This window comes from Medicago truncatula, chromosome 7 (assembly GCF_003473485.1).
Source record: "Medicago truncatula cultivar Jemalong A17 chromosome 7, MtrunA17r5.0-ANR, whole genome shotgun sequence".
Taxonomy (NCBI): domain Eukaryota; kingdom Viridiplantae; phylum Streptophyta; class Magnoliopsida; order Fabales; family Fabaceae; genus Medicago; species Medicago truncatula.
Window position 1 is genome coordinate 29,943,200 of NC_053048.1, and position 13,061 is coordinate 29,956,260.

The following is a 13,061-nucleotide window of genomic DNA, read 5'->3' on the forward strand; positions in this document are numbered from 1 at the left end:
CGAAGTGGGTACATATATCCCCATTACCCATCCCAAACCCGTGTTTTCAAATCAGGGAAAACTCAAACCCAGTCAAAGCGGGGAAAACCCGTCAAATTGGGTTTGGTTCGAGAGGGTACCCGCGGGTATGGGTTTTGTTTACATGCCTATCCACGTGACTTAAGTCACGCAGGTGTTAAACTCATTGTGACTTAAGCTACGTTCGCTATAATGATACATTCCATGTGAGTTAGCTCATGTAGATTATAACCCCAACATGAGTTAACTCATGTAGGTTATACTCCAACTTACCAAATGTGAGTTAACTCACGTGGAGGGTATTTTGGTAAGTTTTTATGGGAGTGAGCGTTTCTTGTTTGGAGAAGAACAATTTTCGCATAATTGAGATGGTTCAATCCGGCTAACCCATTTTTTAGGGTGTGAGTTGAAATTTGGGGTTATCGATTCACGAATGTGTACCGAGTAATTATAATAATTCTTTATTGAAATTTTAAAATAGTTTATGATTATGCATTATGTTAGTCTAAATAATTTATAACATTAAAATATTTCATTAATATTTTCATATTAATCCATCGATATACTTACATATTGTCCTATCAGCCACTATAAGTACTTAGTTACTGTCATACCATGTCCTTTATGAAAAGAGTTAATGTCACCATTGAGAGACTATTTTAACATAAAAACTATTTTGATTAACAAAGTGCACAATCAATAACTATTTTAAAATTTCGATACATTGAAGGACTATTATGGCTACACATCTAGAGACCAAAATAATTATTAACCCGTTGAAATTTTGAATCCTACCATTCAAGTTGGTTCATCTTGCTTAATTTCACTTTTACATAACTCTATTTATTCCAAATATTTCCCTTGACGGGATTTCTTGGAAGCACCTCTTGGTCATAATCCAAGCTACACATGGAGGAGTCTTTGGGCTATAGATGGAAGATTGGTAATGGTTCAAAAATAAATGTGTGGTCAATGCCTTGGATTCGCAATCTCCCCTCGCACAAACCTTCAACACCGCCGCCTCCTAACCTTGAAGAGCTCACAGTCAATCAGCTCATGAATTCGGATCTGCTGTCATGGAATTATAACCTGGTGCATTCAATTTTTGACCCCCAAGTGGTTGCAGCTGTGACATCCATTCCCCTTTACACCAGACCGATGGAGGACACTAGATTATGGAAGGTATCAACAGATGGAAAATACACCTTAAAGTACGCTTATCGCATTTGCGCTGATCTTCTACATTCTTCCACTCATGCACCATCTAATCCCCCATGGATGACTCTCTGGAACATGAAAATTCCACCACATGTTTGTTCCTTTCTTTGGCGTCTTGCTCATCAATGCCTTCCTACCCGTGTTAATCTCACCACCAGGGGTATACCATGCGATGATACGTGTGTGATGTGTGAATCATTGGCAGAATCACATATGCATCTATTCTTTGTGTGCACTAAAGCTATGGACTGTTGGGATCGTATTAATTTGGGAAACCATATTCGCGAGCTGCTTTTCTTGACAGGTTACCCTCATATCAACAACACGCAACCGCAATGTTACTTTGGAGTTTGTGGAAGAGTCGTAACATAAAGTTGTGGGATTCTTTAGACACTACTACTGCTTCGACTGTTTCTAGAGCGAAGGATACACTTCACGAATGGAGATGTATGCAACGAGCTAGACCTCAACCTCAAAATCAGGACCACATAATCTCTTGGAAGAAACCTCTAGAAGGTGTTCTAAAGTGTAACATCGATGCCGCAACTTACAGCCATAACACTGTAACAGGTTTTGGAATGTGCTTTCGAAACTTTAGGGGCCAATTGTTAATGGGGAAATCAGCTCTTCTGCAATCATTTGGTTCTGTCCTAGAAGCTGAAGCTGTTTCTATGCTTGACGCATTACACACGGCAATTGCAGCTGGCTACCATGATGTCATGTTTGAAACGGACAATAAGATTCTCGCTGATGCCATCAACCCTTCTTTTGTTTACCTTAACGAGTTTGGCAGCATTGTATCATAGTGTAGAGATTTATTGTTTAGCAATTCCGACTTTGTAGTGTCGTATGTTCGGAGGCAAGCAAATAGGGTCGCTCACAACATAGCTAGAGCATCCTATTCCCAATCTAGCCCCAATATTTTCTATAATGTACCGCTTACTTTGTATTCTTTGATTATGAATGAAATGCATTAACTTTCCTTTGCTAAAAAAAAATAGGTTTAGTTGTTTTCAAGTATAATTGATTTTGCCTCCATAATTGATTCTAGTTAGAGTTAGAAGTTGGGACTTTTGATTTTAGAATTGATTTTGACCCTCAAATTTGTTGTTTACTCACTTTAGAGAAGTGTATCCAAACATAAATCATTTTGACACTCAACTCAGTTTTAGCATGTATTTGATTCTAGTTGTGGACTTTTGTATTTGTTACACGTACTAGTTTGTGTTTTTGTATTATATTCTTGAGTTGCTGGTAGCTAGTTTTCTATATTTATATGTCTATGCATGTATGAAATTCTATTTGTTTCTATCCTTTAAACCTTAAACTATTATCCTTGTGATAACATTTTTTATTTCAGTTTTTGCCTTTTAAAAGAATAAAAGATCAAAGATATAAAAAATTTAACACTTTCAATTTCTGTAATTCGAGCAAATGAGCAAAATCTAATAAGTCGATCAAATTGTTGTAAACTTGAAACAAGTCAAACTTGAGCTATAAAAAAATTTGTATCAAACTTGACTCGAGTTTTGAACTAAACCAATTCGGACTCTGATTTTTTTATATTTTAATATTGTTGAAATAATTAGAATATATTGAGGTATGCTTAAATGGCATATACATCCTTATTTTTCATTTAAAAAGACACTCTTATTTATTGAAACTCTGGTTTGTTGAAAATGGTTGTACTCGTCTTTTCTCTATTCTTGTTAGATTTTTTTTTTTAAGCAACTCTTCTTGTTAGATGGCACTCCTTTATTACAACGTAGAAGAAGTTTAGGAATCATTTGAGTATAACGAAGGATCCGAGTAGTTTTCTTTTCTAAGTTGTGTAGCAACTAGCAAAGAGTATTTTTAGCTTCTCTGTTGTTGAGTAGCTCACAAGTCACGAGTGATATAATTTGGGAGCATACAATGTATGTATGTATGTATGCTTAAAGTGTATTTTTTACACCTTAATTTTTAAAAAGTTGTGATTTTGGCTCCTTAACAAAAAAAAAAATGCAATTTTGACCCCTAAACGTTGCAAAGTTGTTGAGAAGCCGCCACGTGTCCCAAAACAGGGGTCATAATCGCAACTTTTTGAAATGATAAAGGATCAAAAGAGAATATTTCTCTTAAGTTAGAGGGTCAAAATAACATATTTCCTTAAACATGGGGGAGTCATGTAACGCCCTAGTTGTTATTTAATTATTTTTAGTCGATTTAAAGTCTTTTATATGATTTTAAATGATTTATGTTGATATTATGGTGTGGTGTATTTTATTAAATGACTATTTTTATTATTTAATAGAAATAAGTGAGAATTAATATTTATTTGAAGTTTTGGGGTTAAATAAGATTAAGTTGTGGGGGTTGTTTTGAGAATTTAGAGAGTTTAGTGGAATAAGTGGAATAAGATAAAGAGGGTTGAGGGAATAAATAGGAGAAAAATAGGTCAGAAAAACATTTTCACGTGAAAACAAGCCTTTGGGGGAGAAAAAGGGAGAAGAGCCAAGGTAGCCAAGTGAAGAACCGGAAAGATCGTAGAGCTTCGTTCATCTAAATTAAGGTAAGGGTGAGACTAACATTCAATAATCTTGAGTCTATGATTCTGAAAATTGTATTTAACATGTTGTAGGTTTAGTTTTTGAGAATTTGAGAATTAGGGTTAAGAGTGATGATTGTGATGATTTTGAATGAAAGTGAAGTTGAATAATATAGGTTGCCCCGAATTTGAAATGAAGTCTGGTATTGATAGGTCCAGAATTTGTAACACCCCGTTTTCCCAACATAAAAATTTCGCATAAATAATCAGAGTTTTTCAACATAAACGGAATGTCACATTCTTTTCTTAAAATCATAAACTGAATAAATAACTATTTATCCTTTAAAATTCAAATACAAGATCTTTAATACTTCGCAGCGGAATTTATTTCAATAACTAAAACAGTCTTTGGCACGAAGGCCTCTTCATAAATGTCGTATAAAAATCTAATCTAAAAACATAGTCATAAATCTTCAAAAACAATACGTAAGGAATAGAAAAGCAATAACAAAGTTCCCATCCCGTTACGTATCAGAGCACCTAAGACACACGAGAAGGAAAGCTCACACGACATCAACTATTCTTGGTTACCTGTTAGTTGCCCATGGTGGGCAAACAGAAGGGGTGAGATTTCACAAACAATAATATTAAGCATATAATTCATCAATTACATTTAACAACATAAGCATCATCAATCATATTTAACAACTCATAGACAACATCATGTAATCATCATAATATTCATCATAGATAATAATATATCATAATTCACTTCTTTAATAGTTCATATAAAGAATCACAGCTTTAAACAATTTCATAATTTAACAACTTAACAACTCGACAACTTGATAACTTGACAACTTGACAACTTAACCTCTTGACTATGCAACTTAATCTTCTAATCATGCATGTGGTACCAATCTTTGAGCGTAAATAGGCTCCAGGGCATCAAGCCCTCAACTTTATTTGAGCGTAAAAAGGCTCCAAGGGCATCAAGCCCTCAACTTAATTGAGCAAAGGCTCCAGGGCATCAAGCCCCCAACAATGAAATGCTAATGCATGGACTCGACCTCTTAACATCTTAAATCGACAACCTCTTATATAATCCAATAATTTGGAACTTCATCATCTTAATCAACTTAGACCGACTCATGCAGCTTAGTTAAATAACAACAGCAACACAACAGTATACAAAAACAGCATGACATAATAATATCAAATGCAAGTCAACAACGTCTCAATTATTCACATATAATTCAAGTAATGCATATACAATTATATCACAATATAACAACATCAAATAATAATCAACATCTTAAAACATCATATATACATATAACACTTCATCAATCATGGACAATATCGTATTCACAAACATATATACATACATATACTAATTCATCAATCATATTCAATTATTCACTGTGACCTACGTTCAGTAATTTGACCATAACTCAAATTCTATAAATCATTTTGAAGTCAAACCAACGGCATTAGAAAGCTAACATTTATACCTACAACTTTTGTGTTTACACCTAAGACCAATTCTGTACCAATCAATACCAGTTTTCATTTCAAATTCGGACAAAGTTGTGCTGAAATTCATAAAAATTCACTGTGACCTACGTGCAGTAATTTGACCTTAACTCATAAACCAAAATTCATTTTCAAGTCAAACCGATGCCACTGGAAAGCTAACACAATTAGCGACAACTTTCATGTTTACACCAAAGGCTAATTCAAAACAGAAACGTGTGAAAAAGACGCAAGAACATGAAACAGAAGATGCTGTCATCGTGAAGCTCTCGGGAAAAACCAATTTTTCACCCAAAAATCCCAATTTTGACTTCCCAATGCCCAAATTTGATCCCAAAGTTTGTCTAAACATTTATATACATCAAAAGAGACTCAAAACCATATAAAACTTGACCAAAAACATTATTTTAGAAAATCATCAATTAACCACTTTTAACCCTAATTCTCAAATTCTCAAAAACGAAAACCTACAACATGTTAAATCCAATTTTCAGAATCAATGACTTAAGATTATTGAATGTTAGTCCCACCCTTACCTTATAGATGAAAATCGCAGCACTCCTAGGTCTTCTCCCTCCTCTCGGCTTTTTCTCCCTTTTCTCCAAAATTGATCGTACGTTATGTTTTTTCTAAATTAGGTTTCTCCTATTTATAACCCTTTTTTCTATTTTATCTTATTTCTCTTTCTCCCCCAAAACTCTCTAAAATCTCATAACAAACTCTCAACTCAATCTTATTTCTATTTTCAAATCTTAATCTATTAAATAACAACATAAGCCACTTAATAAATCACATAATCAAATAAATATATTTAAACTCTTCTTAATAAATTTTAGACTCAATTAAATAATTAAATAAATCTAATAATTCAAAGAGGGCGTTACAGAATTGGTCTTAGGTGTAAACACGAAAGTTGTAGATATGGATGTTAGCTTTCTAATGCCGTTGGTCTGACGTCAAAAATATTTATAGAACTTGAGTTATGGTTAAATTACTGCACGTAGGTCACAGTGAATTTTTATGAATTTCAGCACAACTTTGTCCGAATTTGAAATGAAAACCGGTATTGATTGGTACAGAATTGGTCTTAGGTGTAAACACGAAAGTTTTAGGTATGGATGTTAGATTTCTAATGCCGTTGGTTTGACTTCAAAAGGATTTATAGAACTTGAGTTATGGTCAAATTACTGCACGTAGGTCACAGTGAATAATTGAATATGATTGATGAATTAGTATATGTATGTATATGTTTGTGAATACTATATTGTTCATGATTGATGAAGTGTTATATGAATGTATATGTTTATGAGTATGATGTTGTTTATGATTGATGAATTAGTATATGTATGTATATGTTGCGAATACGATATTATCCATGATTGATGAAGTGTTATATGTATATATGATGTTTAAGTTGATGTTGATTATCATTTGATGTTGTTATATCTTGAGATGTTTACGTGCTGCCTATGTTGCTGTTGTTGGTTATGTGAAATATTTATATGCGTTATTTGGAAAATGTATGATGTTTAAGTTGTTGATGCTCTTCATTAATATTGTTATGTTGTGCATTGCTTGTACTGTTTCTGTTGTTGTTGCATATTGATCAAGTTGCAGGTGTTGGTCTAAGTTGTAAGTTGTCTTTCCAAAGTATTGGAGTCTTAAGTTGTTAATGTTGTCTAAGTTGTTGAAGTCGTAGTTGAAGTTGTTATTGGTGACTGTTTATGTCCAGGTGTTTTGTAAGAGGTGGTGTACTCTTACGTTGTTATTCTTTAAGAGGTGGTGTACTCTTACGTTGTGGTTTATAAGAGGTGATGTACTCTTACGTTGTTATTCTTTAAGAGGTGGTGTACTCTTACTTGTCATTTATAAGAGGTGATGTACCCTTACGTTGTTATTCTTAAGAGGTGGTGTATTCTTACGTTGTCGTATTATAAGAGGTGGTGTACTGTCACGTAGTTGTGTTGTCAGGTTGACATTGTCGTTGATGAATCGTTGAAGTTGTTGATAAAGACAAACCATGGAATATTGATGAATATGTTGTTACTTATTTTATTATAAGATGGTGAATATGTTGTTGCTTACGTTATTATAAGATGATGAATATGTTGTTTCTTATGTTATTATAAGATGATGAATATGTTGTTCTTTATATGATTATGAGATGATGATTATGTTGTGTTGTTTATATTATTATGAGATGATGATTATGTTGTGTCGTTTATGTTATAAGATGATGTTTATTATGATGTGATGATTTATGATGTTATATGATGATGGTTATGATTTGATTATTATGTGCTAAGTGATGATGTATATAATGCGATGAATATGAAGTTAATAATAATTAGAAGTTGGTTGAGTTATTAAGAATCATTACATAAAAGATTATTATTATTAATAGATGAAGTTATTTATGTTGTTAAATATAATTAATGAATTATATGTTTGATATTATTGTTTTGTGAAATCTCACCCCTTCTGCTTGGAAATGCTGCTCTTCGTATGAGTAACTTGCAAGTGATCGAGTTTAAGTTGATGTTAGATTGCTGTCGTGAGTGGATTATCTCTCATGTGTGTCTTTAGGTGCTATGATGCGTAACGAGATGAGAACTTTGTTGCATGCTTTTCTATTCCTTACGTAAAACTAATGGAAAGTACCAAAATATGTAACGTAGAGAAGGTAAAGGACCAAAACAAATTAAATTTTAATTAAGGGACCAAAACGATACTACCTGAATAGTTAAGAATTCCATTGTTTGGATGAGGGAATGTTTTAATTAAAGAGTGTGTTTGGATGAGGGAATGTTTTGAGGGAATTAATATACTTTGATGTGAATTCCATTGTTTGGATGATAATTTGAAGAATTTTCAAAATGATGGAAATTTATGAAGTATTTTGTTCAAGTTAAATTTAAAGAATTTCAAAATTCTTCATTGTTATAATTTTTCAAATTTTGCATTTTGGTCCTCAAATTTCCCAAAATTTTCAATTTGACCCATCAATTTTTTCAAAAAATTATAATTTGACCCGTCAAAATTTTTTAAATTTTCAAATTGACCCATAATTTCATTTTTGAAATTTGGCCCAAAAAAAATAAAATTTATAAAAGTTGCCCAAAAATTATGACAATATATTTTTATTTTATTTCTCCATCCAAACAATAATATTTAGGAATAAAAGCAATTGAATTGAATCATTTGAATTACCTAGAATTCTAAATTCTTTAAAAAATTTCAATTACCCCAAGAGTGTGTTTGGATGAGGTAATTGAGAAATTTTAAAGAATTTAGAATTCTAGGCAATTTAAATGATTCAATTAAATTACTTTCATTTCTCAATTCTTTTGTTGGGATGAAGTAATAAAAAAATTCATTGTCATATTTTTGGGCAACTTTTATAAATTTTAATTTTTTTGGGCCAAATTTGAAAATTAAAATTAGGGGTCAAAATGTAAATTTCAAAAAATTGAGGGGTCAAAATATAATCTTTGAAAAAATTGAGGGACCAATTTACAATTTTTTAGAAATTTATCGGGGTCAATTTGAAATTTTTGGAAAATTTGAGGACCAAAATGCAAAATATGAAAAATAACAACAATGAAGAAATTTGAAATTCTAAGTTTTTAGGTGTCATTTGAAATTCTCTAAATTTAACTTGAACAAAATACTTCATAAATTTTCATCATTTTGAAAATGCTTCAAATTATTATCCAAACAATGGAATTCACCCCAAAGTATTTGAATTCCCTCAAAACATTCCCTCATCCAAACACATTCTAAGGGTGTTGTTTAAGGAATGCATTGTAAGAAATTGTATATTGAAAATAGGGTTAATAGGCTTTTACCCCCCTGCCATATGGCATTGTAAGAAATTGCGACCTAAAGAGCATTTTAGAACCATGGTTAAGAGTAATTAATAAATAATAGCAGCTTTTATTTGTTTTTAACCGTGGTTCTAAAATGTTTTTGCAGTCACAATTTTGTTTATAACCTTGATATTGTGGTAAAATACAAACAATTGACCTGACCAAAAAAAAAATAAATTGCGATCACAATTCGCCGTTGTGATGTCCTTGAAGAAACCTCTAAAATTCTTATATCGGTTGCAGTTGCGGTTTCAGACCCCGATTAAGAATTATGCTCTCTACTTTAAATGTTCCTACTTATTATGAATGAAAATTTAAAGACATAAGCTTCAATATATGACAGGGTATGGGATTCATGTCTCTAAGTGCTGGTCATTCATCATTAAGACCTCCAAGTTGCCCTACTCTTTCGGATTGCATAAAACCGACAGGTGTGCAACTCAGTATCCTATATGTCAGATATTGCGTTAAATTACTTTAAATTAATGATAACTAGATGCAAATTCGCGGTAGAATTTAATATAATGATACTATATGTCAAATATTGCGGATTAATATATTGTAGTTAACACTCAAAATAAACGGAATAAAAATAACAAAAAACTAACCTTGGATCATTTTGTCGTTCAATGTTCCATTGATCGAGTAACCATATTGATAGATATTTTAGCAAGTGTACTAAAACTATCGAAGTAATAAAATAAGTTCTATCGAAGTAATAAAATAAGTTCGTATTCACGAGGACTGTGTTAATCTCAACTTAGACAGATGATTAAGCCAGTGAATCCTCTATTGCTTTATGTGAAATAGCTTATCTCTCTTTACTCTCAACACTTATTCAATCTTTACGACAAATTAACTAATTAGTTTTGATCAATCTCTTGACTCAAAACCCTTTCCTAAGTTATAACCTTTTAATCTCTTAAACCGATTGAATAACCGCGAAAGCGATGTCAGAACCTTAATTCATATGTCATAACCCTCAATTTCCTATCTCTAGGTTGTAATATTGAATTAAACAGAATTACTATTTCAGGATTAAAAGCTAGGGTTAGTAGTCATTAAATTCCTAAGATCAATTTATGTTCCTAAGATCAATTTATGTGATTGTAAGAAGTTAGGGTTAATAGTCATGCATTGAATAATATTGATAATAAAGAAAGTTTCAACTACTGATTCATATATTACAATAAATTAATCATGGCTCAATCAAAGGAATTAGCTAGACATAATTAAAGAAATAAACAACATAGTAAAAAAAATAAACTGATAGAGCTTCATCGTTGCGGACTTTACCCATCAATTATTTCTCAATCGCTAGTGTTATTGATGCCTTTCCATGCCCATGTTCCTTTTCCCCATCTCGGGATGCGTGAACTCCTAATTCTTTTCCAAAACTTGATGTTTATGTGCCAAGCGTGAATCCTGTGCCGTCCTCCTTTTTGGTTGCTGGCTTATATTTATATGCCAATAGGTAACGATACCTAATTCTCCCATTTGTTTCTTTCGGGTTAGTAACAACACAAGCCCACTTGCTTTCCTAATATTTTTATTATTCACACCACTCAAAAGCAAAACAATTGTTCACGTGGCTCATCCAATTAATTCATACGTGGCAGTAAATTTATTCAATCATCGTGGCACGTTACACATCCATCGTGCCACGATTTCTCCAGTAGCTAAATTCTTGCATTCTTCTCCAATTTGTGCAGAACTTCTCTTTTATGAATCTTGAGATGATTTAACCATGTATACAAGCAATTGACTCTCTAAATGCCATAAAAATAACGTAATGACGACTGTCATCACATATCCAAGATTGCATTATGATATCCTCCAACCATTTTTCAATGTTTGCGACTCTATCCCTAAATAAGATGTAATTCTTTACTCTCCAAATGCTTCAAGTAGTCGCCAACCATGTTAAGTATCACGCCTTTTTCACGTTCTTACGCTTTAACAGTTCACCGAAGTTGAGAAAGTGTTGAGAAGTCTGACAGTAAAAGAATAATTGCTCTGCAGATACTGTTTCGATGAAGCAAAAAAGACACGAACGAGAGTGAGGATCGATGAGGATAATGCGCCTATGGAGTGTTTCTCTAGAAGAAAGTGTATCACGTAAGAGCCTCCCACAAAACACTTGATGGGACTTCACTCATCTATAATCGACTCAACGCATAATATACACTAAATATATCGTTTATTAAATGAACCTTAAAGTTGAATATAAATTTATGAATTTTCTCCTAAAGGTAAAAATCGAAGGAAGTAACTGATGTACCCAAACAAAAATGTATTGGTTAATAAATAGGTCTCATGCTTCATTATTTTGTACCCACAATCACAATCTTAATAAATATCCCACGCGACCCACACACACGAAATATAAATAGATAGATACGATAAAATATTCTATTGAATGTCCAGAACTGATTTTATTGATTAGTAGTATATTCTTTGAACAGCTAGTTTGTTATTTCTGTTTAGAACCTTCTATTCTATTTAATCATGACTGTGTAGTTCAATTAGAGTGGTTGGTTGATTTATGACTTTTATTGTTTTCTATTCTAAAGATACAACTTGGTATGTTGTTCTCTGGCAACATCAGTTTAACCTCTTCCTTTTTTCCATCTCTAATCACTCCGACGACCTATGTGGTACTAGCTAGCACTTCAGATTGAACGTGTGTCGTCCAACACCAGCACTTTCAATTACATATTTTCATTTTTATTTTCTCAAATTATTACCGGTGTATATGTGTTAATGTTGTGTCCGGTGTCCCTTATGTGTCAGTGCTTCGTAGCACAAAACAAGGAAAATATGTTATCATATTGAAGAATATAAATCTAACTATACAACAGAAACACTAACAAGTTATGTGCAATATGGATCACCAAGATTTGTCATGTGACATGTATTTTGTTCTGCATGTGACATGTTTCCCGAACATCCATGCAGGTGTGTTCCTTGGGGTATCTTCAAACACGCGATACCAGGTCATCAATGGACTGGAACGTTTGGTAGAAGCATCGCCAATGGTAAAACAGGTTCCACCAGTTGCTCTCGCTTTCACAGTTAGTGTGCGTTTTGCCAACAATGTTTATGGTGGCATGCAGTTTGTTGACTGGGCTAGGTGGAGTGGAGTACAATAGTTTCTTCAATTATCTTGTTTTGTAATGTGTTGTAGTCTTGTAGATGTAATTTTCTAGCCATAAATTTTCTTGAGGTTGAAGCATAAATTTCTACCTGCGGTTCATGGACCTATAATGACCAAAGATTAAGGGTGCGTGGATTGGTTTAGAAAGGTTTTAGGCAATAAATTTAGAGGATGAGCATTTGTTCCCTCTATTTTGGTAATTAACCTTAATGATGAAGTCTAACCATGACAAAGTTCGGCCGAGTGGTACGTAAAATCTGACCAATGATTGTTCCAGTTAGGATTTAAATTTGAATTCTCCCGAACAATTTATCTCTATCTTTCTCTAAAACTCAAGAATTCATTAATCACTTGAGGTGTAACCTACTGCCTTAGTATTAAGAATCATTTGTTGTACACATGTAGCGCTCTCATTAACAAGATAAAGTATGACAAATTTAGTGGTCAATTAACGTGTTAAGCCTTCGTAAATGGTTTAAACTCCATTCTGGTTATTGTTTGCTACTTAGTTAAAGCTTTTAACTTAGCAGCTATTCTGTTAGATTTAGGTGATCGGGTTGACTATAGAGATAGTTGAGGTAAAAAAATATATGGTAAATATATTTCATGCAATATAGTATCAAACGACTTTGTCAATAATGATATTGCACCATACACAAATATATTTTTCAGCGTTATATCAATAAATTTCATCATATATCATTTGATTTAATGGTGAGATTTATTGATCAAATGA

General features: G+C 32.7%; 1 protein-coding gene across 1 annotated transcript in view; it reads left to right on the plus strand.

Annotated features, from left to right (window-relative positions):
* Window positions 1-12,535, plus strand: part of LOC25498625 (protein RETICULATA, chloroplastic) — a 61,352-nt gene extending 48,817 nt beyond the window's left edge. The window contains exon 8 of the mRNA XM_024771248.2: window positions 12,127-12,535. Within this exon, the coding sequence (XP_024627016.1) occupies window positions 12,127-12,320 (194 nt within the window). The 3' untranslated portion in view covers window positions 12,321-12,535. The remainder of the gene's footprint in view (window positions 1-12,126) is intronic.
* Window positions 12,536-13,061: the final 526 nt, after the last annotated feature.